This window comes from Rhinatrema bivittatum, chromosome 4 (assembly GCF_901001135.1).
Source record: "Rhinatrema bivittatum chromosome 4, aRhiBiv1.1, whole genome shotgun sequence".
Classification (NCBI taxonomy): Eukaryota; Metazoa; Chordata; class Amphibia; order Gymnophiona; family Rhinatrematidae; genus Rhinatrema; species Rhinatrema bivittatum.
In genome coordinates this window covers 7,744,098-7,770,805 of record NC_042618.1, presented here as the reverse complement: position 1 = coordinate 7,770,805, position 26,708 = coordinate 7,744,098, and the positions used below count along the sequence as shown (strand labels likewise).

Below are 26,708 nucleotides of genomic sequence, written 5' to 3'. Positions count from 1 at the left end.
CCTTTCCCAAGAGCAGGAAAGGACTTCTTTGGAATGGCTTGACCCCTAGAGTGGAGCACGAGCCTTCAAAGCGTGGCGACAAGGAGCAGGGTGCCATGTGAAAAGCGGTTCAACATGGGTCAACAGGTCCTAAGAGATAGGCTGCAACACCGGGGAGAGTTCCCTTTCCCAAGAGCAGGAAAGGAGTTCCTTGGAATCAGTTGGCCCCTAGAGTGGAGCCGAGCCTTCAAAGCGTGGCGACAGGGAGCAGGGTGCCATGTGAACGCGGTTCAACATGGGTCTGGGTCAACAGGTCCTAAGAGATAGGCTGCAACACCGGGGAGAGTTCCCTTTCCCAAGAGCAGGAAAGGTCTCGCTTGGAATGGATTGGCCACTAGAGTGTATAATGGTACAAATTGTTCGGATTAAATCATTTGCAAACAGATCATGACTTCATAAGCAAGACGAAGGAAGTTCTCTTCTCTGCCCTGAAACTAAAGAAAACTCTTTGTTTTATTTAACAATCAATGCTCTGAAGAAGTATTAGTTTTATTTGCCAGAGACTGAGGTTTCCCTTTGCAACGAGGGTTCAGCCATTAGGACTGGACATAATGCCTGGACGGCAGGCAGAGCAATCAAGGTCAAACACTTGTAGGAACATAAGGTCTGGACAGACAGGCAGAGCAGTCGAGGACAGAAGTCAATCCCACCTAGGGACATAAGGCCTGGACGGACAGGCAGAGCAGTCAAGGACAGAAGTCAATCCCACCTAGGGACATAAGGCCTGGACTGACAGGCAAAGCAGTCGAGGACAGAAGTCAATCCCACCTAGGGATATAAGGCCTGGATGGACAGGCAGAGCAGTCGAGGACAGAAGTCAATCCCACCTAGGGACATAAGGCCTGGACTGACAGGCAAAGCAGTCGAGGACAGAAGTCAATCCCACCTAGGGATATAAGGCCTGGATGGATAGGCAGAGCAGTCGAGGACAGAAGTCAATCCCACCTAGGGACATAAGGCCTGGACTGACAAGCAAAGCAGTCGAGGACAGAAGTCAATCCCACCTAGGGACATAAGGCCTGGACTGACAGGCAGAGCAGTCGAGGACAGAAGTCAATCCCACCTAGGGACGTAAGGCCTGGGCGGACAGGCAGAGTAGTCGAGGACAGAAGTCAATCCCACCTAGGGACATAAGGCCTGGGCGGACAGGCACAGCAATCGAGGTCAAACACTTGTAGGAACATAAGGCCTGGACTGACAGGCAAAGCAGTTGAGGACAGAAGTCAATCCCACCTAGGGACATACGGCCTGGACGGACAGGCAGAGCAGTCGAGGACAGAAGTCAATCCCACCTAGGGACATAACGCCTGGACAGACAGGCAGAGCAGTCGAGGACAGAAGTCAATCCCACCTAGGGACATAAGGCCTGGACTGGCAGACAAAGCAGTCGAGGACAGAAGTCAATCCCACCTAGGGACATAAGGCCTGGGCGGACAGGCAGAGTAGTCGAGGACAGAAGTCAATCCCACCTAGGGACATAAGGCCTGGATTGACAGGCATAGCAATCGAGGTCAAACACTTGCAGGAACATAAGGCCTGGACTGACAGGCACAGCAATCGAGGTCAAACACTTGTAGGAACATAAGGCCTGGACGGACAGGCAGAGCAGTCGAGGACAGAAGTCAATCCTACCTATGGACATAAGGCCTGGATGGTCAGGCAGAGCAATCGAGGTCAAACACTTGTAGGAACATAAGGCCTGGACAGTTGACGGTCAGGTACAGCGTTTGAGGTCAGGCCCTTGTAGGGACGTACAGACAGGGCAGTGGATGGTCAGGCACAGCGTTTCATGTCAGGTACATGTGCTGCAGTGCTTATATTATCTGGAGCATAGGAGGCAATTGGAGCTGCTGCAAGGCTTTGAATTGCTTTTATTCATTTTGCCATTCACAGGGAAAATTTGGAAACCCAAGCAAAGGCAGGTTTACTTTCAAAAACACTAGCATTTCCATCAACTCTTGTGCCAGCCTTGAGCGGTGAGGGCTCATGATATCCCCTGGCATTGAAAAGACAAGTTCACTGGGCACACTGGTTGGTGGATATCACAGATATCGCTGAGCCACTTTGGCTAGGTGTGGCCAGACAGTGGACTTGTGTGCCCAATATGCCAGCGGATCTGTCTGCATTTTCTCTGTCTGCTCTGAGAGATACCGTGTCACTGACAGCTGTGCTGGTGTCTCCTTTGCTTGGGCGGGCTCAGAGTCACTCATGCCAGCTGCTTTCTCTCTCGCCCGTTGCACAACTGATGAATCTTTATGGGCAACATGCCTTGGGCGTTCTGACGTGGAGGAGGAGGTACTATCTGTCGCTGACACAGTGCTGCTCCTGCTTGGGCTAGCAGCACAACTCTCTGACGTGCCTGCTGTTTCCACCTCTGCTTCAAGCCTAATCTGTCTCCGCCTATGGCGCTCCTGTTCACTGACTTTTGCTAACAGCAGCTCCTTCACAAATGACAGACAATTGGACTGTAGGGCGAGTTTCCCTTTCACACGGGGATCACAGACTGAGGCGAGCATGTACGTGCGGTCGTCTGTTAAAGGCCTTAATCTGTCTTTCACCTGCTGCTGCAAAACGTCCAGACACTGCAGCACCTCAGCTGTCATTCCCTCTTCCTGTTTAAAGGCCTCCAAATATTCATCCAGGAAATTAACTACAGGGATGATGTCAGCCAAGGTGGCACTTCTGGAACTCAGCTCCTCCATGACATTTATTTATTTATTTATTTATTTATTTAGATGTTTTATATACCGGCATTCGAGACAGCAGTCACATCATGCTGGTTCACATAAAACAGGGGTGCAAAGTAAACATAACAATAACAAAGTGCTGAAAAGGCAGTTACATATAACAAGGTGATAAGAACTTGGCTTAGAGGAAGAGAAAGGACAGGTTATTAATTTACACAAGTAAACGATAGGAGATAAGGTCGACCATAGTGTAGATGGAGATTAGGGGTGGCTTGTAAGTATTAGATCAATTGACGTCTGGGAAGGCTTGTATGAATATCCAGGTCTTTAGTCTTTTTTTGAAGGTTGAGATGCATGGTTCTATTCTAAGATTTGAGGGTATGGAGTTCCATAACGGTGGGATGGCTGTAGAGAAAGCTGCAGGATTTTTACCAGCTGACTCATGACTAACCAATCATGATGTCCTAGGGGATTCTGCACACCTATGTCCATTGTACCAGAAAGTTCATGAAGGGGTGTCTGCAGCTCCAGTAACCTCTCCAGCATCATAAAGGTGGAATTCCACCGGGTGGCAATGTCTTGAATGAGACGCTTGTGAGGCATATCCAAATCAGTCTGCTTTTGTTGGAGAACCTGCCCCGCCTTGACACTTCTGTGGAAGTGTGCTGCTATGTTCCTGCACCTCTGTATTAACTTATGCAGGTATTCATTCTCTTTGTCATTGGACTCCAAGCCCAGAGCTGACTTCACTACCAGGTGCAGAGTGTGTGCAAAACATCAGATGTTCTTAAAGCGCCCATCGGTTATTGCCTTAACCATGTTTGCACCATTGTCTGTGACAAAGAAACCTGCCTGCGTTTTCTTGTCTCGCTGGTGTAGTTGCCAGCCCTCCAGCATCTGTCTGATGCATGCTAGAATATTGGCTGCTGTATGTGCCTGGTCCGTCAGGTGGGTGTGCAGTAAAGCCCACCTCCACCCTGATACTTCTTCAATAATAGAGCTGCTGGCTGCCCCTGCCTCAGCCATGTCCCACCAGTGTGCTGTCAGAGAGAGGTAAGAGTGTGCAGCATTCATGGTGATCCAGATATTGCAGGTTAAATGCACTCTTCCTTCTGCCTTAACTAGCAGTGCTTGCATGCGACTGTGACACTGCTTGTACAGGCTGGGGATGACCTTTCTACTAAATGTGGTTCTGCAGGGGATCTTGTAATTTGGAAGTACAACCTTCAAAAAACGCTTGAAACCCACATTCTCCATTAACTGCAAGGGCTGGTCATCAAGGGCAATCATTTCCCCAATGGTCCTGGTTACAACTTTTGAGGCTGCCTGCCTCCTACCCCGGGATAGCGTTACCGCACTCCACCCCATTTCCTCCATGGTGGATTGTCGCTTCTGCCACATGTCAGGGGGTTGCTGGCCTGCCACCTGACTGCTAGAAGGAGATGAGGGCGTGGGCTGACTCTGCTGCTTTCCTACCACTGCACAGTGGTTGGAAGGGGTCCCCCGACTGGTACTGCCACCATCCCCAGATGGCTGTAATCTTGTTGAGTGTTGCCTCTTCATATGATGGTTCAAGCCAAAATTAGATAGATGTCCCATTTGCTTGCCTCTGCTAATATCCCTGGCACAGTAATTACACCAAGCATAATGCGGGTCTTCCGTCACTTTAAAGTGTCTCCAGATTGGAGATGTCTTTCGTGATCCTCCCCTCTCTAACACCTTGGGGGTGAATGCTGGCACTGGAGCTGAGGTAGTGGGTGCAGCCTGAGAAGCAATGCCAGAGGGGGGCCTCAGTCACCCACTGTGCCTGTGCTGACTGCTCTTCCTCCTCCTCGTTATCACTTTCATCTCTCCCCTGCTGCACATTTGTGGAGGCTAAAACAGGACTAACTGATTCTACCGAAGATTCGTCAGCTATTACTTCTTCCGTTTCTGATGAGAATCCCACACAAGAAGATTCTTCATCTGAATCAGAAGCAAACAGTGACTGTGCTACCTTGTCAATGCTAAGTGTTAGTCGAGACTTCTGTCCCCCTGCTGTTTTGGGTGTTTACATTTTGTGTGGCATGACTCTGCCTCCCCTTCCCTCACCTCCAGAACTACAGGGCCAGAAACAAGTGGTGGCGATGGCGATGTATCATGGTCAGATTTCATTTTTTTTTGGCATGGATCTACCATCCCCTACAAAGAGTTTAGAGTGTGACAGTTGCCTTTTTAGCTGTACTGGTGGTGTTGCACTAGTGTCTTTTGAGGTGCCTCCTCTGCCAGTGCCAATCACACGACTACATCTCTCTTTCCCTGACATTATGGATTTAATGTCACTGAGTAATAACACTGCCCACTGTCATGGTGCCTGGCTGTGCACTAATGTGTGTGGCGTGTACACAGAAGCTGCTTGCTTGTAAGCACAAAAGAGGCAGACTCCCTGGGCACTTGACTGCACAGAACCACCCAATAGTTAGGATCAGTATGTTAAAGCTACCCACTGCCCACTGTCACGGTGCCTGGCTGTGCACTAATGTGTGTGGCGTGCACACAGAAGCTGCTTGCTTGTAAGCACAAAAGAGGCAGACTCCCTGGGCACTTGACTGCTCAGAACTACCCAATAGTTAGGATCAGTCTGTTAAAGCTACCCACTGCCCACTGTCACGGTGCCTGGCTGTGCACTAATGTGTGTGGCGTGCACACAGAAGCTGCTTGCTTGTAAGCACAAAAGAGGCAGACTCCCTGTGCACTTGACTGCACAGACCCACACAATAGTTAGGATCAGTCTGTTAAAGCTACCCACTGCCCACTGTCATGGTGCCTGGCTGTGCACTAATGTGTGTGGCGTGTACACAGAAGCTGCTTGCTTGTAAGCACAAAAGAGGCAGACTCCCTGGGCACTTGACTGCACAGAACCACCCAATAGTTAGGATCAGTCTGTTAAAGCTACCCACTGCCCACTATCACGGTGCCTGGCTGTGCACTAATGTTTGTGGCATGCACACAGAAGCTGCTTGCTTGTAAGCACAAAAGAGGCAGACTCCCTGGGCACTTGACTGCACAGACCCACCCAATAGTTAGTTTAAGTTTGTTAAACTGCCCAGTGAAGCCCAGTGCACTGAGAGACTAAGTAATTGGAATTTAAAAAAATCAGTTTAAAAAAGCTGGAATTTTTGTCACTCCAGAAAAATGGATGAAATTGAAAATAATATATCTCTCCAAGCCAGCCCAACACCCTAAATGGTGGTCAGTGCTAGTTGACCTAGCACAACTTCTCTTCTCAGTCAGAGATGACCAAAATAAACAGCTTGAAAGAAACAGGACTAGCTGACCCTGGCACTGCAGCAAAACAAAGAATAATTAGCCTTTTCTTTCCTTAACTAGCCTATCTCTCAGTGAAGCCTTGTCTTACACCCAGCCCACCTCCCCACAGCATCGCTGGAAATAAGCGCGTGGCTCCTCGTGCTGATGTTTATATAGTGCTGGCTCATCAGTAAAATCGACAGAGAGCACTGAATGACAGCGCAATTGGCTGCATTCAGTGCATGTCACAAAATGTCAGCGCGGATACGCTGCATTCCGGTATCCATGCCGACCTGTCTGACCCTTTCCTGTGAGTCACAGTCTCACAGGAAAGGGTCAGACAGGTCGGCATGGATACCGGAATTTAGGGCTTGGGCGCTGCCATTTTGTGAAAATCATAGGTAGCTAGTAGCTAATGGGGGCGAATAAAAGCGCTCGCCACTGGGCGCACCGAATTAAACGGATAATAAGTTAAATACGTGGGGAGTCGCATGCGTTTCGCCTCCCCACGCATTTAACGGATAGGACAAAATACGTTGGGGATCGCCAATACGTCGAAAACGGATGCACACCCCTAGGGCTCAGAGCTCGTTGTGTTAGTCCACCTGGTCTCTGACATTTCTACCCCTTCGATAAGAGAACAATGGTAAATCAGAAAAAATATTTTGATGTAATTGTAGAATATACCAATGACGTCTAATACTTGCTGATGTTAAATGAGATTTTTCTGAATGCTTTAAAACACATACGTCATAGGGGATGATGTTTTGGATTGATATTGCAAAAGTGCAGAGCGAGGTGAATATTTTGCCCGACTATATGCTCGCAGAACCACTTGAAAAGGGTAACCTCTCACAAAAAACCTTTTAGTCAATAATTGGGCTTGATATTTGAATTCCTTCTCAGTAGAACAAATTGGTCGTAGCCTAAAAAACTGGCTGACAGGCAGACTTTTTTTAAAGGAGGTAGGATGGAAAGTATTATACATTAGGAGGTTATTCCGTTCTGTGGATTTGCAGTAAATAGTTTTTTCAAACATATTGCTACTTTGGTGATCAAAATATCCAAAAAAGTAATTTCTTGTGAACTAAATATATGAATTTCATATATTTCATCAATGGTATTGACCCAACACAAAAATTCTTTCAGTAATGATTCATCGGACTTCCAAAAGAACAAAAGGTCATCTATATATCTCATCCATGAAATTATCTGTGAAAAATATGATGAGACATATATGAAGTGTCATTATAAATGATCCATTACTAAATTCACTATTGAAGGGGCTGCTGAAGAGCCCATGGCAATTCCATGGATCTACAAAGAAAATTGACCTTCAAACAAAAAATAATTATGTTTGAGGATTAATTCTGCAATGGAAAATAAAAATGAAACCGGAATCCTCGTTTTCTACTGTTTTTCCAAAGTGTCAAGAATAATCTGTAATGCTGTTTCTTGTGCTACATTTGTATATAAAGAAACTACATCCATGATAACCATATAAGTGATGTTAGTAACTGGTTCAATATTGTTTAACTTGTTAAGTACCTGTGTGGTATCCTTGACATAAGATACCATTTTATTCAAAAAAATAGCTAAGAGTTCTAATAGAGACCCAGTGCTCAAAACTATTGGTCATAGTGGTGGATTATCTAATCTTTTATGAATCTTAGGAACCCCATATAAGACAGGAATCATGGGTTTTGTGACCAATAAAAAAATACGTTCCTTACGAGTAAGAAATGATGTATTTTTTTCTTCCAACATGTTTTTAATAATTTGTTGTAATCCCAATGTAGGATCTTCATCTAATTTTCGGTAATATTTGGTATCTGATTTTTGTTGATGTATGGATTGAGTATATTGGGGCCGATTTTAAATTTTGCGCGTGTGGGGTACATTTGTGCGCACTACCCGGTGTACATTTGCGCACTACCCGGTGCGCGCAAATGTACACCTGATTTTTTAACATGCCCTTCCCCTGTCTAACCCACCCCCCAGCCCTACCTAAATCCCCCCCCCCACCTTGTTTTGTTGAGTTACGCTGGTTCCCGGTGCACCAGGCCCCGACACAGACCGCTGTGTCTGGGCCTGGCGCACCCAGACCACGGCCCAACCCCGGCCCGCCCATTTTTGCAAGCCCCGGGACTTACGCGCATCCCGGGGCTTGCGCGTGCCGCCGAGCCTATGCAAAATTGGTTCAGCGCGCACAGGGGGGGTTTTTAAGGGTTACACGCGTAACTCTTTTAAAATCCACCCCATTGAGCGTAGTCCTGAACTACAACGCTGCCTTCCTTATCAGCTAGTTTAATTACAATTTGTGAATTGGATGCCAGTTGTTGCAATGCTTGTTGTAAGAGAGTAGATAAATTCACATAATGTTTAGATGTTACTGACTCAAAATATTCAATATTTTTAAGTAGCAAATCCCGAAATGTAATAATCTGAGGATCCATCTGTCCATATGGAACCCACCAATAATGTATATAGTTGGTTAAATAAAAATCCAACTCAAGGTGGTAAACATGTCACATTTGAGGATTCCAATAGCAGTGGCTCTAGTGATTCAGATGGCGGTGAGCCTCCTAGAAATACTAGAAGAGGATCAACATACAAGCCTTTTTTAGGCAGAGGCCAGAGAGGAAGATGGCAATCTCAGACATATCATCGTCCATACAAACAGGATCCCATATCTCAGGCTTATGCCCAATGGGAGGGGCTTCAAACCAGGTAGAAAACAAAACACAATCAGCTGTAATAAACATATCCCATTACTCTCTTATTAAAGAACAGGAAGAAGTCCTTAACCTAGGGTTATCTTTTGTCCCTCATACCACTCATGATCCATTTGAAAGCCGCATTTCAATAGCTCGTTTTGTTAGGAAACTATAAATTAAGCTCTTTTGTGCAACCCATCAAATTCCATCGGACACACAATCTTTGGTCCAACCTAAGTCTAAATGGGTTCCATATGAACAGATGGATCCTCAGATTATTACATTTCGGGATTTGGTACTTAAAGATATTGAAACTTTTGAGTCAATAACATCTAAATGTTATGTTAATTTATCTACTCCCTTACAACAAGCATTGCAACAACTGGCATCTAATTCACAAATTGTAATTAAACCAGCTGATAAGGGAGGCAGCGTTGTAGTTCAGGACTACGCTCAATATACTCAATCCATACATCAACAAATATCAGATACCAAATATTACCGCAAATTAGATGAAGATCCTACATTGGGATTACAACAAATTATTAAAAACATGTTGGAAGAAAACAAATACACCATTCCTTACTCATAAGGAACATACTTTTTTATTGGTCACAAATCCCATGATTCCTGTCTTATATGGGGTTCCTAAGATTCATAAAAGATTAGATAATCCACCGCTATGACCAATAGTTTCGAGCACTGGGTCTCTATTAAAACCCTTAGCTATTTTTTTGAATACATTTTTGCAGCCCAAGTAGAAAATATGCATCTTATATCAAGGATACCAGACAGGTACTTAACAAGTTAAAGAATATTGAACCAGTTACTAACATCACTTATATGGTTACCATGGATGTAGTTTCTTTATATACAAATGTAGCATAAGAAACAGCATTACAGATTATTCTTGACACTTTGGAAAAACAGCAGAAAACAAGGATTCCGGTTTCATTTTTATTTTCCATTGCAGAATTAATCCTCAAACATAATTATTTTTTGTTTGAAGGACAATTTTATTTGCAGATCCATGGAATTTCCATGGGCTCTTCAGCAGCCCCTTCAATAGCGAATTTAGTAATGGATCACTTAGAAAGACAATTCATATATGTCTCATCATATTTTTCACAGATAATTTCATGGATGAGATATATAGATGACCTTTTGTACTTTTGGAAGTCCGATGAATCATCATTGAAAGAATTTTTGTGTTGGGTCAATACGATTGATGAACATTTTTTGGATATTTTGATCACCAAAAGTAGCAACATGTTTGAAACAACTATTTACCACAAATCCACAGAACGGAATAACCTCCTAATGTATCATAGTTTCCATCCTACCTCCTTTAAAAAAGGTCTGCCTGACAGCCAGTTTTTTAGGCTATGACCAATTTGTTCTGCTGAGAAGGAATTAAAATATCAAGCCCAATTATTGGCTAAAAGGTTTTTTGAGAGAGGTTACTCTTTTCAAGTGGTTCTGCGAGCATATAGTCAGGCGAAATATTTACCTCGCTCTGCACTTTTGCAATATCAATCCAAAACATCATCCCCTATTGACGTATGTGTTTTACAGCATTCAGAAAAATCTCATTTAATATCAGCAAGCATTAGACGTCATTGGTATATTCTACAATTACATCAAAATATTTTTTCTGATTTACCATTCTTCTCTTATAGAAGGGGTAGAAATATCAGAGACCAGGTGGTCCGCGCTATGACTAACACAACAAGCTCTGAGTCCATTACAGGTTTTCATGGGGGATGTAATGGGTGTGATATGTGTGCACAAACAATTTCTGGGGCAATTTAACAATATCCACATACTGGGATACAATATAAAAAAAGAAAAATCACAGATTGTACTTCCAGTAATGTTGTCTACTTAATACAGAGCCCTTGTCCACTCCTGTATATAGGACGAACCAGCAGAGCAGTGAGGATTCGTTTAAGAGAACACAGAAGCAGGATTAATACTTTCTATTTGGAAGCTCCAATGGTTAAACACTGCATTGAATATTCCCATACTTTTCAACAGTTGCAATGGACAGTGTTGGATCAAATAATTGGTTCAAATAGGGGAGGTGACCTTTGCCATAAGTTGAATTATTGTAAACAAAAATGGATTTTGAAAATTATCATCGTATAGCCCTTCAGGTATGAATGAACCGGTGGATTGGTTAACCCTAATCTAACGTCATAGGTCTGCATTTTTTCTATTGGTAGACAAGACTGTCTAGTTTTTAATTTTGTGATTGGCTGGTAGCAATATCCCGTGATAGGGTTTAAATAGAGCCCGGGAAAATCAAAATGGAGGATAGTATTTGGGAAACGCTGTAGCGAGACTGAAATGAGCAGAACGATTTGAAAATCTGCGGAGAGTATGTATGGCGATTCATCAATGTCTTTTTTGGCTGTTATAAGTATGAAGGGTAGTAACTATATGTTTTTTCACCTTAGTAAATTTAAAGAAAGAGTGCCAGCCCCTGATGAAGCAGCCGACAAAACACGAGCCATGTGGGGCAGGAGACTCTACTTGCTGTTCTCAGCGTTCATCTGTTTCTGCTCTACTCTCAGCTTGCAGCTTCCAGCAAAAAAAAGGATAAGATAAGTTGCCAGCATTAAAGCGCTTAGCAATTGTCGATAAAATCAGAACGGCTTGTGTTTTTGAAAGAAATTAATGTCTGTTCATCTTTAAAAAATATAGCGTTAAAGCGCTTAGCAATTGCCGACAAAATCCTTAAAGTATAAGAACATTAAGAAAGTAAAGGAACTGCTTGTGTTCTTGAAAAAATTAACACTTGCTCATTTCTAAGAGAAAAGAAAAAAACAAAAAAGAAAAACAAAAACATTTTTGGAGAGTGAAACCCACTGTGAGTGAGACCCGTGATTATTCACAACTCAAAGATGTCGATTTAATGTACCTGTGGAATTACAGGGTACATTCAGTAAGAACTGTCTCTAATTATTGTGAGTAAACAGCAAGTTGCCACCACTAAATTATATATGAGGTCTCTACTCACTATATATAATTATTATATACAACAGTTTCCATTTATATGATGTTTTTCAGCATCAAGTATTAATTGGTTACATCATATTAAGCAGTTCTGTCAATAGTACATCTCTACCCCAGCAACTTGTTTTGCACTTCATGCTCATCAGAGCAGTGCCTACGTCTGCAAGTCAGAAACTTGCTACACTCTTCCCTGCTCCTTGGGTAGGGCCTGTGTCGCCACATCAGCAGCTTGCTCCATGCCTCCCTGCTCCTCAGGGCAGCGTCTACATCTCTACTTGAAGTGACTTTGCTTCTGCTTCCCGGCTTCTTGAGGCAGTCTCCATTTCTACTGCTAATCTGACTCGGTGCTTCCCCACTCCTTGAGGCAGCCTACATCGCTGCTGTTAGGACTGACTCTGCGCTTCCCTGCTCCTCAGGGCAGCCCCTACGTCATCATACCAGGGACTCTGTTACTACGCCATACTACCGTTGTGTCTCCTTCTACTGCTGACCACGCCTCCCAATGGTGAGGCCCTGTGGGGTTCCTCCCCTCAGGCTGTAACAACACTCACCTCAGGCCAAGGGTCCAATAAACCCACAAATCCTAACACCACTATTCTGTCCAGGTTACCTCTTGACTACCCCATGGCCTATAGTAGCACTAGGTCATGCTTCTACCATCCTTTCACTTTGCCTTTTAACCTAAAATTTACTCAGCTACAAAGAGGCCGTACTGGGGATGTTCCCAGAGCACAATATCACTTTGCTCATGTAGTGCTGAATACATGGAGAAGGTTATCCAGGTAAGTCTGGTTGAAAAAATACCTGCTCTAAAGTTACCTGGATAATGTTTTCCAGATAATGTTATCTGGATGCATTCAGTGGAACACTTATCCAGATATGTTCCAGTGAAGATCTGGGGAAAGTCAACCAAGTAAAGTTATCCAGATAATTTTACCACTCACCTAAATACTCAATATGGACATCAAAGTAATACTGGAAACACAGGCACCCACATATCTAAGTAGGTTTGGCCATGGAAAGGACCTAGAAAGCTGGATATTTGAGCAACAGCCACACCAGTATTGGTAGCTGTTTATATTAGTACAAAACATTGGGGTTAGTCATTAGAATGGAGGGGTGGTGCTGGGTGTGGATCTTCTATGCCCATCTGCCTCCGATAATGGAGTACAAATGAGGAAGAAAACACAAACTGTCTTGATAAGGAGTGCTTCTTATAAATGGTCATGCTCTATGGCAGACAGCTAGGATAGAGCCGTAGTTGGGTAGACAGGAACAACTGGGCAGACTGAATGAGTTGGTTGGATTTTTTTCTGCCGTTATCTTTAATGTTACTATGTTAATGCTCATCTCAGAGTATTGGGGAAGTTAGTCCTGAAATCCTGTTTATTGATTCTTGATAGAATGAGACTACAAGCCCCAGAATCCTTTTGAAACAGGACTAAAACAATATGAATCAGAGCAGCAACCTCTTGTTTTAATGTCATCTATTAACCGTAGTCTAGAGCCATTACAGATAGATCTATGGATGCCATTAGTGCAGTGAAAACTTAACATGTTTTGTGTCTTTTTTAGCTGCCACGAGCTATCATCAACGTGGTGCAAATGTTCTGGATCCAAGGAATTCGGGACATCGATAAAGAATCTACGAGCTGTGTGCTTCTAAAGTAATTCACACTGCGTTTTCCTAACACAGGGCTGGGAAAACCTTTTTTTAACTGGGGCCACATTACTGGCTCTCATCTGCAGAATGGGCGTGAGTGGGAAGAGAGGTTCCCTTGGAGCTCCTTAAGTGGGAATGTTCCCCCCTGGAGTTCTTGAGATGGTGGGGGAGCTTCCCTGGAAAATGGACTAAAGAAGAAACCCCAAGATACAGAGAGAGGACCAACGCAGCACCAAGAGTGGCAAAAATCCCCAATAATAAGAATTTCTACTCACCAGTCACAGAAACAAAAGGGAAGAGAGTAAAAATGCCTGCCGAGTTCAACTCGTTCAACCCAGCATCTTGTTTTTAAATTGCCCTGCGGGCTCCTCCCTCTAGTAATGTCCTTGGTCGCGATCTTGTTTGTATCCAGCCTGCTGCCATGTTGCCACCGTCCTCCAGCAGCCTGTAATGTTGCACTGACATGGGCAAAGTCATGACATCACAGATAATGTCAGGCAGGCTGCTAGAGGATGGCGGCAGCGTGGCAGTGCCCAGATACAAAAGAGAACGTGATGAGATAGGCAGGTTGCAAATAAAGGGAAGAGCAGCGGGTTCTGGCCCATAGACAGTAGTTTGCCCTGTCCTTGTCCTAACATCCAGTCCTGGTTGTTATCTATATGGCACTACCACCACACACGGAATTGTTCTCATAGGCCCTCACACATCACTCCCATGACACTTCCAGACATCATCGGACAAGAAGCCCCTACCCAAGTCTCCAGTGCTATGCTATAAGGCTACCTGGCCAGTCAGTTTTGTAGCCTACACCCTAGAAGGTCTTCTATACTCAACATGCCCATGAGAACGCCATCGTGGCATGGGCCATAACTCCTTGGGGTCAAGATTCAAAGCCCTTTAGCCAGAAAATTCACAAGTTATCCAGCTAAATGGCAACTTTTTGAATATTTGAGCACCTATTTGGCTAGATTTTAGCTGAATAAATCATTATTTGACTAAAATCTAGCCAGATCAAACAAAAAGGAATTCCTGGGCAGCTCTACGTTATCTGGCAAACTTAGTGGATTTTCAAATGTATCTGACTAAGTTACAGTAGATAAATAACTTTAGATCTGCTTCAGAGCAGGTTTAAAGTTATCCAGCTTCGTATGACCAGATATATTCAGAATATATCCAGTTAAATGGTATTGTACATGAATTTAAAAAAAAAAAAAAGTTACGTGTGGGTTTGTAGCCAATTTTCCCTACACCCCCAAACTCCCTAAACCCCTCAAAATGAATGTGAAAAATATGTAATGGAAGAGTGAGCTTGCAGCTTGTAGTTTATGCTAAGCCACAATGAAAGCAGCTAGGATTGCACTAGAAATGTGCGATCCAGGAAGAAGGCTTTCTTTTCTCGAGGTATTGGGTGGCTGGGAAGGGGTTAAGTTGGGATGGGGGCAGAGTCATTTATTATATTTTTGTGGGGAGGGGTGAGGGTGAGATTTCAGTCATGAGCATTTCATATAAAATGCCTCTTAACTGTATTTGTTTTGAATATAAACAGTTAAAGGAAAATTAGTTTCTTACCTGATAATTTTCGTTCCTGTAGTACCAAGGATCAGTCCAGGACACCTGGGTTGTGACTCCGCACCAGTAGATGGAGACAGAGCAAAACTTGTGGGCGGAGCCATATATGCCCCTGTGTCAGTCACAGCCCCTCAGTCATACGTAATGTCAAAGTAGAAAATTCCATAAGGCAACCATAGCGAACCATACAAACTTGCTATTTAAACGGAAATAATTCCGACACCCCCATAGGAACCAGACTCCGCAACCGGGAGAGCGAATAACCAAGGGGTCAGCTTACTGAAAACAACGATGAGCGGACTCCCCGTTACTTTAACGTAGCACTGCGGGCGGGATCCTGGACTGATCCTTGGTACTACAGGAACGAAAATTATCAGGTAAGAAACTAATTTTCCTTTCCCTGTACGTACCAGGATCAGTCCAGGACACCTGGGATGTACCAGAGCCAACTCATCGAGGGTGGGAAGCAGAGAGTCCTGCTCGGAGTACCCTCTCTTCAAACCCCCCAGAATCAGTAGCCTGCATATGCAATCGGCAGTGCCTAATGAAAGTGAGTAACGACTTCCAGGTGGCCGCCCTGCAAATCTCTTGAGGTGACACCTGAGAAGAGTTCACCTAAGACGCGGCGTGGGGACGCGTCGAGTGAGCCCTGAGAACCACTGGAACCGGTTTTCCCCCAAATAGATATGCTGAGCCAATGGCCTCCTGGAGCCAATGGACGAGCGACGTCCGGGAAGCCGCGATACCTTTCGTTGAACCCGAAAACAGAACCAAAAAAAGGTGATCCGTCACCCGGAAAGAATTGGGGACCTCCAGATAGCGCAGGAGAGACCGCCATACATCCAGCTTCCGCAAACTTTCAGTTTCGGGTCTGAGGACTCCCGTACCGCAAAAGCGGGAAGCGCAATAGACTGATTCAGATGAAACGCCGCCACGACTTTGGCAAGAAGGAAGGGACCCTTCGCAAGAAGACCCCAGAATCGGAAATACACAAAAACAAAATGGCTCCCGACAGGAAAATGCCTGCAACTCCGAAACTCGCCGCGCCGAGAGGATCGCGACAGTCTTCAACGTGAGATCCTTAAGAGTCGACCGCCTCAAAGGTGCAAACGGCGCCGAGCACAGAGTAGAGAGAACCCAAAGAGGTTCCAGGACGGACAAGGATGACGTAAGGGAGGACGGAGGAGCTGGGAGGTTCCGCGAACCTTTTCCCCCGCAAACAACCAAGCGCCGCCACCTGGACTCGCAGAGAACTGCACACTAAACCCTTGGCAAGGCCGGCCCAGAGGAACGCTAGGATATCGGAAACGGAGGCGGAGGTAGGATCCACCCCGCACTCTACGCACCAATCCTCAAAAACACCCAGACTCGGACATACGCCAACGACGTGGAACACCTCCTGGACCTCAACAGCGTGGCTACCACCGCAGCTGAGTAACCCTTACTCTTTAACCGATTCCGCTCACAAACCATGCCGCGAGACAAAAGTGATCCGTATCCTCCCAACAGACGGGGCCCTGACGGAGGAGCCCCGCAAACCCCTGGAGACGGAAGGGGGCTTCCACCGACAACTGCATGGGGTCCGCGAACCACGGACGCCGCGACCACTCCGGTGCTACCATGACCACGTTGGACGGGTGCAACTCTATGCGCCGAAGAAGTTTGCCTATCATCGGCCCCGGGGAAAACACCTACAGCAACAGAACCGTCGGCCCGGGAAGAACTAACGCATCGACACCCTCGGCTCTTCTCACTTGACGTCGGCTGTAAAATAGTGGGGCCTCCGCGTTGTGGTAAGCGGCCATCAGATTCATATGGGGCATCCCCCACTTCTCGCAGATGAGAAGAAAGGCGTCATCTGCCAGCTCCCACTCTCCGGGAGCCAGGTGATGACGACTGAGAAAATCCGCCTGGATGCTGTCGACTCCGGCGATGTGAGACGCTGCGACATTGCTGAAATGTTGCTCGGCCCAACTCATCAAGAACTGAGCCACCTCCGCCTTCAGTGGGCTTCTTGTCCCTCCTTGGCGATTGATGTAGGCCACGGTGGTCGCATTGTCCGACAACACTCGGACCGCCTGTCCCCGAACCAACGGCAGACAGGACGGGAGCGCCAGGCGAGCCGCTCTGGTCTCTAGCCGGTTGATGGACCATTGCGCTTGCGTCACTGACCACCGGCCTTGTGCGGACTTGCCTAGGCAAACCGCTCCCCAGCCGGAAAAACTGGAATCCGTGGCCACCACCGTCCAGCTGGGAACTTGGAGGGACACACCGCAGGCGAAATGATGTGAGTTCATCCACCAGGACAGGCTGGATCTCGCGTGAGACGTGAGAAGAAGTGGCAGATGAAACTCCTCGGAAAACCGGGTTCCAGCGGGATAGCAACGAGGACTGGTAGTCGAAGAGACAATAACCGCCTCACCCGAGACTGAAGCTTGCATATCCGGTCCTGGGCCAGGAACACCTTGCCCTGTTTCATGTCGAATAAAGCTCCAAGGTATTCCAAGAACTGGGGGGTACCAGTCGACTCTTGCTGAAGTTGACGACCCAAGCCAGCGACTGCCAGAGCTGAAAGACCCTGGTCCCTGCCAGACGGCACTGGGTGTCGGACTTGGCTCCAAACAACCAATCGTCCAAATAGGGATGAGCCAGGAACCTTCCCGGCGGAGCTGCGCTGCCACCACCACCATCACCTTTGTGACGGTCCGAGGGGCCGTAGCGAGACCAAGCGGAGGCACCCGGAACTGGTAATGCTTTCCCATAATGCAGAACCTGAGAAAACGGTGGAACGACTGCTGGATACCGACATGGAGGCACTCTTCCGTAAGCTCCAGAGAGGCCAGGAATGCGCCTGGACGTACCGAGGCAATCAGCAATCGAATCGTCGCCAATTGAAGTGAGGAACGCGAAGACATTGGTTTACGCCCTTCAGATCCAAGATAGGACTTGACATGCCTTCTTTCTTTGGCACGATGAAATAAACAAAGTAACGGCCCTTGCCTTGCTGACCGGGAGGTACGGGGGCAATAGCCCCCAGGCTCCCCAAGCGTCGAAGGGTTCCTAGCACTGCTGCCCTCTTCTCCAGACACTTGCAGGGCGAGACCAGGAACTTGTCGGATGGAGTTCGAGCAAAATCTAACGCGGAGCCGTGTCATATCACGTCGAGGACCCACTGATCCGTCGTTACCTTGGCCCATTCCCCGAAGAATACCGTCAACCTCGCCCCGATGTTTGGAACAACGGCTTGAGGTTGAAGCGAGGGATGGGTCGGCCGTATCTTATGGCGAAGCTTATTGCAAAGCTTTGGGCCCCGTTCCTGACGGGGTCCCTCCTTGTCTACCGAACCGATTCCCCCGAAAGGACTGCGGCCACTGAGAGGAGCGAGAGGAGACTGACCTGTAGGAAGACCCTGCAGAACTCTGAGGACGCGACCTACCGTTTCCCCGAAAACGGGACCGACCAGTGAATAAGGACCGAGCTCTGGACCTGTCCTCAGGCAACCTAAGCCCTGTGCTCCCTAAGAGACAGCATCAAATCATCCACCTCCTTGCCGAACAACAGCTTGCCCTTGAACGGCAGCGCATCCGCCGCCCAAGTGCGCGGCCACGAAAAAAAACGGCACGCCGAGACGGAAGGCCACCATGGCTCGCTCTGATGTGCGAAGAAGATCATGTAAAGCCTCTGCTCCGTACGCGATTGCCGCCTCCAAATGATCCGTCTGTGATGACTCCTCTGCAGACCGATCCACGTTGGCCTGAAGAACCGGAGCCCAGCGCAGACTGGCCCACATAACGAAGTTGGTACAGATGGCGGGCTGGACCCCCAAAGCTGAGACCTCAAATCTCTTTGAGCTGCACCTCCAGCTTCCTGTCCTGTATGCCTCGGAGAGCAGTAGCCCCCCGTGACCGGGATCGTCGACCTCTTCGTCACCGCGGGGACTGCCGCATCCACCTTCGGGAACATCTTCAGGGAGCGGATAGAGCCTATCCCTAGCCTTACTGATCTTGAGGCCGAACTCCGGTGTATCCCATTCCCGAAACAGGATATCCGTAGACGAAAATGAAAAGGAAAAGCCACTGCTGGGCCCATGACACCCCACAGTACCGGGTCCAAGTGGGCTTCCTGTCTGGTACCACCGGCGGCGCAGCTATCCCCAGCTCTTGGAGAATGGCCGGAATAAGTGGGGACAGTTTTTCCCTGCGAAACGACGGACCACCTTAGGGTCGTCCCCTTCTACGGCCTGCGCCCCTTGCCCGCGGAGGGCTGAGTGGGAACATCGCCTGTCGGCCCTTGGGACCCCGACGGAGGCTCTTCCGAGTAATCCTCATCCTCCTCTGAAATGGAGTCGCTGTCAGAGTCCTGCGGGACCCCCCTGAGAGGCCGCTTCCCTTTGGGTGGAGCGTGGGGCAAATCCGTGGGGCCCTTGGACCCCTTCTGCGGAAGACCGGACCGAGACGCTCCCCTGGACGCTTCTGGACGACTGCGCTTGCGGCTTTTATAGTGGAGAAGTTTGCGCAACAGCAGCGCAAAAAACCTCAGAAAACTGCCCGGAGCCCGACGAACTCGACGAACTCATCGCACTAGTAGCCTCAGGGGACCCGTTCCCCCCGAGACATCCCCTCCCTGCTGGCCCCCGCCGCGGGGAAAAAAACGCGGGAAGAGGGCCGACATCCCTTGCCGGCTCCCGCGCGAGTTCGCGGGCGGAGCCTAAAATGGCCGACACTCCCGCTCTGGGCGGGAAAGCTCAGGAGGCTTGACTGCTGCTGCGCTGCCGCGCGATGGCGAACGAACGGGCCGCGAACGGTTGCTCCGCGGCGCCCCAGAGGGACCTACACCTCCCGGGACACAAGAGGAACACGGGTCCTCCCGAGAAAGGCGCGCGCGCGTCGAGCCGCAGGCCCGACAAATCGATCCCCAAGGCATTCGCGCGATCGCGGCGCGAGAAGAAATCAAAATACAATTAAAATTAAAATTTACCCCCCCCCCCGGCAAACGGCGACCCCACCCCGAGGTACCCCGAGACAGAGCCGAACGTAAAGGAGAGCCGGCGGGACGCAAACTGAAAAGAAAACTTTTTTTTTTTTTTTTCTCCAAACCTGTCGCTGTCCTCGGTCCTGGGGCCCTGCTCCAGCGGGGTGAGTGAACCGGGCTCCCCGGTGTCACCCCTGACGCTGCCACTGGAAAAGCCGGGTCCTCAACCCTGGCAGCGGCCTCAACCGGGGGGGGGGGGGGGGGGGGTAGTCCCCTCAGGACCTCTCAACCCCCCTGGGAGGCAGGGCGGACGGGACATCCTCACAGGAAATTTAAGAAAAATTAAGAAAAAATAAGAAAATACTTTTAAGAAACAAAAGACTGGAACTATAGCAACCAGCACTGACTAAAAAACACAGAAAAAAACTCAACCCTGACTAAAAACCAGTACCAGGGCAGGCAGAGGCTGTGACTGCACCTGCACCATCTACTGGAGACAGAGTAAGACTGAGGGGCTGTGACTGACACAGGGGCATATATGGCTCCGCCCACAAGTTTTGCTCTGTCTCCATCTACTGGTGCGGAGTCACAACCCAGGTGTCCTGGACTGATCCTGGTACGTACAGGGAAGGGGCAAGTTATCCAGCTATACACAAGGCTGGATAATTTCAAACCTAACTGGCCTTGCTGAATGTCCGGGACAAGTTATCCACCTAACCTTGGCTGGAGAAGATGTCTGCTGGCTGCCTTACTGAACATGGACCTCTCTTTCTCGTGGCAGGACCCTGTGCACCTGTATAATCGAAACAGAAGATAATTCTTTAGATTTCCATGAGCTGCTGGAACAGAATGCCCTATTACAGGTATGATTCTACCTCTATCCAAAAGTTACCAGTGATGCAAGGTCAAGGGAACTAACAGGCTCCCTGCAAAAAAAGAAATAAATAGATGCCAGTTTCTCTCATCCCAGCACATACTGCCGCTGCCACCAGCCTCTCCTTATCAAAACCCCACACATGCTTATCGAATGGTTATTGTTTAGAGGTCTATTCTTAAAAGACTTGCATGCCTAAATTTGGGAGTTAGGAACTTAAATCAGACTCGGGACAAGTCCTTAAATTTAGAGGCCTAATTTCACTAGATAGTGAAATTTAGGTGCTTAAAAAGTGGGCAGCTTACATGGGCGGAGTCGGGGCAGGGAGTCAAGTTAAGTGCAGATTTTCAGCACTAGTCACCTAACTTGAGGTTCTATTTACTATGCTGCAGTATTTTCCCAGAGTACCATAGGTTTGTGAATCCTGCAGTATTTTCTCTGGTGGTAAAATGATGCTGGGAAAAATACTGCAGCTTAGCTGACTCCAGAGCACCCCACCTGATGGCTGCCCCACATCCTAGAGCCGCTATCTTTTATAGGGGCCGATGAAGCCCTGGTGTTCCCCCCCTCTGGAGTTATGAAACATGTGGGGATCTTTACAGCCCCCTATCCCACCTCCCACTCCTGCCACACCTTACAAATTAAACAAAAAAAAGTCTGTAAGTCAGTCCTGCCCCATCCCAAAATCCCACGCATTTCTAAAAAGCCAGGATCCCTCCAGCCCCCTTACTTTCAGCAATGGTGGTCTAGTGTAGAAAATTGGAGCACCCCCTATGCTCTAGGACTCCATTTTCAAAATGCTGCTGGCCAGCCTCAAGTGATCTTTTTCTCTGTCATATAATGGGGCAAAGGGGCACCCAAGTCTGGAGAGCAGCATTTTGGAAATAATGTCAGTCCCAGAGCATAGGGGTCACTCTGGCCCTTCTATGCCAGAGGCCTGAAGGGAGATGGGGTGAGGAGGTCTGTTTTGTTTTGTTTTTTTAGAAAGGCAAGAATTTTGTGATGGGGAAGGGCTAACAGACCTTTTTTTTTCTCATTTATAAACCTTGGCTTCCTCAGGGGATGAAGGGATGACTCCAGGATGGGGCACTCCAGCACTGCATGGCCCCTTTAAGGCCTCAGCTCAGAAGCATGGGAACATGCATCAAAGTCCAGATGCATTTGTTTGCATTTACATGCAAATCAACTAATTTTAATACCCGTGTTGTGTCAGATTTTCTAGAAGAAAGATAATGCCTGATATTTGAAATAAGGCACATTTTCCATGCAGTGAGGTATTTATCACATGGTAAAGCATTAACGCAACTTAGTAAATCTGCACTTTGGTCATCTAATTATAGGAAAATTAATTGCAGGGCTAAATCTAAGTTCTTAAGTTTTAGGTAAACAAATTTAGCAAACATTTCTGCTGAAAGGTTCCCAAATTTGGCTGAACGTTTAAACGTTTAAAATTTAAGCACAGAGCATTTTTAAAAAGTATTTATTTATTTATTTGTTTGATTGCCGCCTTATCAAGGATGCAAAGCTTTCTGTGTGGTGATGCCATGACAGTACTTCTTCCAGATAAGAGAATTTGACAAAACAACAAAATAAAAGATCCCAAAGAAAGCTCTGAGCCTGCAGGGAAGCAGGAGCTGTCGGTCATACTGGCCAAGCCCAAAGACCATCAAAAGCAGATAACTCAAAGAGCAGAAACAAGCTTGTTTCTGTTTTATTTTTGTCAGACTTTTTCAATTTCAATTTTCATAATTAACACAAGATAAACTTGACACAGAACTATGAGGTTCTTAGAGTTAACAAAAAAAAGTCAGCAATCAATATGTAGCAAAAAACCCCTTCTATGTCAAGCTGACAGAGACAGAAATGAAAATTATAAGGTGACCATCATATATAGTGTTGTGCATACATAAATCATATCTGACCGTTCTCATGTACACCAAATGTTATAACCATCGGTCACTACAATGTCCAACTCTTTTTATCAAGCAATATTTTAAAGAATGTTTATATACATTTTAAAGAGGAGAAACTGAGACATCACACGTCTTGGAAGGTCTGCCCCCTATACTGACACTGGCTCAGTGTTTCGAATAAGTCTGCATCAGGGAAACAAGAACAACCTTCAGAGTCAGCTTAAAAGACCAAAATGTGGCTCAGCTGATTTAGCTTCAAATTATTGAGACATCAGTGTAGTGTGTGAGATGGCGATCGCGTATAAAGTAAGCGCACAAATTGAGCATCTTGTTAGCTGCGTGAATAAGGCAAAGACCGGCTCAGTCCTTGCGATATCCAGAAGTGACAATCAGCTGGTAAGTAGGTCGTCAATCAAAAGTGGCTAGAAAAGAGGACATGCTGTATCTGAAAACACCGAAGCAATACATTTCAGAATGTATGCCAGGAAATGTACTCATTCCTGCTGAGTGGGGTTATTATATGTAAAATAGTGATCTAATATTGTTCACGTCTGTTCAGAAACTGCAGATTATGCTGCTTCTTCGAATTATCCTTGGTTAAAACAAGAATTCTGCACAGTCAAGCAGTAATATTAAAAAAAATTATTAACCTTCACCTCTTCTGACCATTCCTCCGGTGGATCGTATGATTCAATGGAAACATCTCCAGCTGCTCCTTCATCTGTTCCTTTTTTTTAGGGCGAGATACATGCGGAGACCTTACCGTGATTCAGCTGTAGAAGAAAATCCATGGCAAGGACTGATTACTCAATCCCAACTGAGACAGACTTGGCAGTGAGCAATATACCTCAATTCACTTTAACGCTGCCTCAGATATGAGTACTGGACCGTGGACTATCTTTTGTTTCCACTACCGAGCATGATCCTTTTGAATGTAGGATTTTGATTCATTCATCATTTTTTTAGGTCATTAGAAGTCAAATTATTCTTTCCAAAGAATCCCTCAACCTGTTCAGATCTGTCAATAGTAAGACCTAAATTGAACTGGATGCCTCCGGGTCCACTGGATCCTCATTTAAAGGTCAATTTTAAAACAAGTGCAAGGGCACCTTGAATACTGTGTGCAATTCTGGTTGCCACATCTCAAAAAAGATATAGTTCCACTGGAAAAAGTACCGAGACTGAAGACCAAAATGATAAAAGGGATGAAATTTATTTTATTTTATTTATTTCGAAGTTTTTCTATACCGATGAACGTTGGGAACATCTCATCGGTTTACATGGAACAAAACTTAGCAACAAGCGCTTTACAGTGAAACAAGGAACTGAAATCTATAAAGATATGCATAAATATTCAACAATTTACAGATAAAAAAAACAAATAGTGTGCCCAGAGGGGCTTAATAAAGGTCAATATATACAATAGAAATTATTTACAGAAGAGTCATATTTGACAGTCGAGACGAGAGTGCAAGGGTGAGGGTGTCATGGGAGAGAGGGGTGTTCAGAGAAAGCTTGTATGAACAGATAAGTTTTCAGGTCTTTTTTGAATTTTTTTGGGCATGCTTCTTGTCATAGTGAAGGGGGGAGTTTGTTCCAGAGCGCAGGGGCAGTTATAGATAGTGCCCGGGCTTTGGTAGAGCTAAGCTTAGAGTCTTTGGGTGAAGGGGTATGCAGTGTTGCTTGGTGTTGATGTCTTGTAGGTCTGCTTGAGTTGTGAAATGTGAGATGTTCATTAAACCAATGCATATTTTGGCTGTAGAGGGCTTTATGAATTAGAGTGAGTGTTTTGTAGGTTATCCTTGCAGTAACTGGAAGCCAGTGCAGGTGTTGGAGTAAGGGGGTGATGTGGTCACGCTTATGGGTGCTGGTTAAAATCCAGGCAGCAGCGTTTTGGAGCAGTTGAAGTGGTTGCAGCGTGTTTTTGGGTAGTCCAAGGAGGAGAGCATTACAGTAGTCTATTTTAGATAGGATGAAAGCCTGTAGTATAGTGCGGAAGTCAATGAGGTGTAAGAGGGGTTTCAGTTTTTTTTGTTTTTTTTTTTCAATTTATATTTTATTAAATTTTCAGCAGTTGTTACACTTCATGAAAAGGAAATTAGTATCTGAATGTGATAACATAACTTGGGTATCATTTTCATAATATCCACTTAATAACATATATATTCATAAAGTTCACATTAACTAAACCCTATAATTGGAGGAGATGAAAATATATATATATTTTTAACACAAAATTATAACAATAATACCGGGAGCGAGGAGTAAATACTATTCTAGTTGGCTTCTGTCTCTGATACAGAAACTTGACTTTTGTCTGATATAAAAGTTTCCAAATGAATTGGATCTAAAAATCCATATCTTTTACCCTTATAATTCACCAAACACAAAGAAGGGAACTTCAAGAAAAATGTGGCACCTATTGCTATAACTCTGGGCTTTAATGTCAAAAATGCCCTCCTCCTTGCCTGAGTGGCACGAGCCACATCAGGAAAGATTTGGACACGGTGTCCACAAAATAATATATCTTTCACAGCAAAAAAGTTTTTAAACACTTTTTCTTTTTCTTGTTCCATAACAAATGAAACTATCAAAGTAGCTCTGCTATTAATCAGGTCTACCGACTCTTCAAGAAAAGTCGATAGACCTGGTGAGGTTTTTTAAGTAAATTAAGTTTAAAGTAGCAGGATTTGATTGTATTATTAATTAATTTTTTGAGGGAAAAATGGATATCAGTGGTAATGCCAAGGCTACACACATGTTGGTTGGAGGCAGTGGAGGTTGGGATGGTGTTTGATGGAATGGGTGGGGGAAAGTTTTGTGGAGCAATGTGGAGAAGCTCTGTTTTAGCAGTGTTAAGTGCAAGGAAGTTGTTTGTCAAGAGAGAGTTAATGATAGGTAAGGTGGAGTTCCAGATCTCAGTGGCTTTGAGAAGAGTGTCATGTACAGGTATAAAAATTTGCACATCATCAGCATAGATGAAGTGCGGGAGACCGAGTTTAGATAGAAGGTTACAGAGGGGAAGGAGATAGATATTAAACAGATATTAAACAGAGTAGAAGAGAGAGAGGAGCCTTGAGGCACATCTTGTGTAAGGGGGATCAGTTTGGAGGTGTGGCTACCTATTTGGACACTGTACTGTCTGTCCTGTAGGTAGGATTGAAACCATTGGAGAGCTGTATCTTTGATGCCAATGTCAGTAAGGCATTCTATTAGTATTTTGTGGTTGACCGTATCGAAAGCTGAGGAGATGTCAAGAAGAATCAGAATATGGGAGAGACCTTTGTCAAGGTTTTTAAGAATGTAGTCAGATAGGGAGACAAGTAATGTCTCAGTGCTGTGATGTCGCCGGAAGCCGTATTGGGGCTGCAAAAGAATATTGGGGCGGATTTTCAGAGCCCTGCTCGCGTAAATCCGCCCAAAACCGGGCGGATTTACGCGAGCAGGGCCCTGCGCGCCGGGAAGCCTATTTTACATAGGCCTCCCGGCGCGCGCAGAGCCCCGGGACTCGCGTAAGTCCCGGGGTTCTCGGAGGGGGGCGTGTCGGGGGCGTGTCGGAGGGCGGGCCCGGTCGTCGCGGCGTTTCGGGGGCGTGTCGGCAGCGTTTTGGGGGCGGGTACGGGGGCGTGGCTACGGCCCGGGGGCGTGGCCGCGCCCTCCGTACCCGCCCCCAGGTCGCGGCCCGGCGCGCAGGAGTTCCGCTCGCGCGCGGGGATTTACGCCTCCCTCCGGGAGGCGTAAATCCCCCGACAAAGGTAGGATGGGGGTTTAGACAGGGCCGGGCGGGTGGGTTAGGTAGGGGAAGGGAGGGGAAGGTGAGGGGAGGGCAAAGGAAAGTTCCCTTCTAGGCCGCTCCGATTTCGGAGCGGCCTAGGAGGGAACGGGGGTAGGCTGCGCGGCTCGGCGCGCGCAGGCTATACGAAATCGATAGCCTTGCGCGCGCCGATCCAGGATTTTAGCCGATACGCG

General features: G+C 46.5%; 1 protein-coding gene across 5 annotated transcripts in view; it reads left to right on the top strand.

Moving 5' to 3' along the window:
- The window catches only part of LOC115089624 (phospholipase B1, membrane-associated-like), a 284,201-nt gene that overhangs the window by 213,619 nt on the left and 43,874 nt on the right, over positions 1-26,708 (top strand). For all 5 annotated transcript variants that reach the window (XM_029597717.1, XM_029597719.1, XM_029597715.1 and 2 more), the window contains 2 exons: positions 13,325-13,416; positions 20,734-20,815. In XM_029597717.1, the coding sequence (XP_029453577.1) occupies positions 13,325-13,416; positions 20,734-20,815 (174 nt within the window). The remainder of the gene's footprint in view (positions 1-13,324; positions 13,417-20,733; positions 20,816-26,708) is intronic.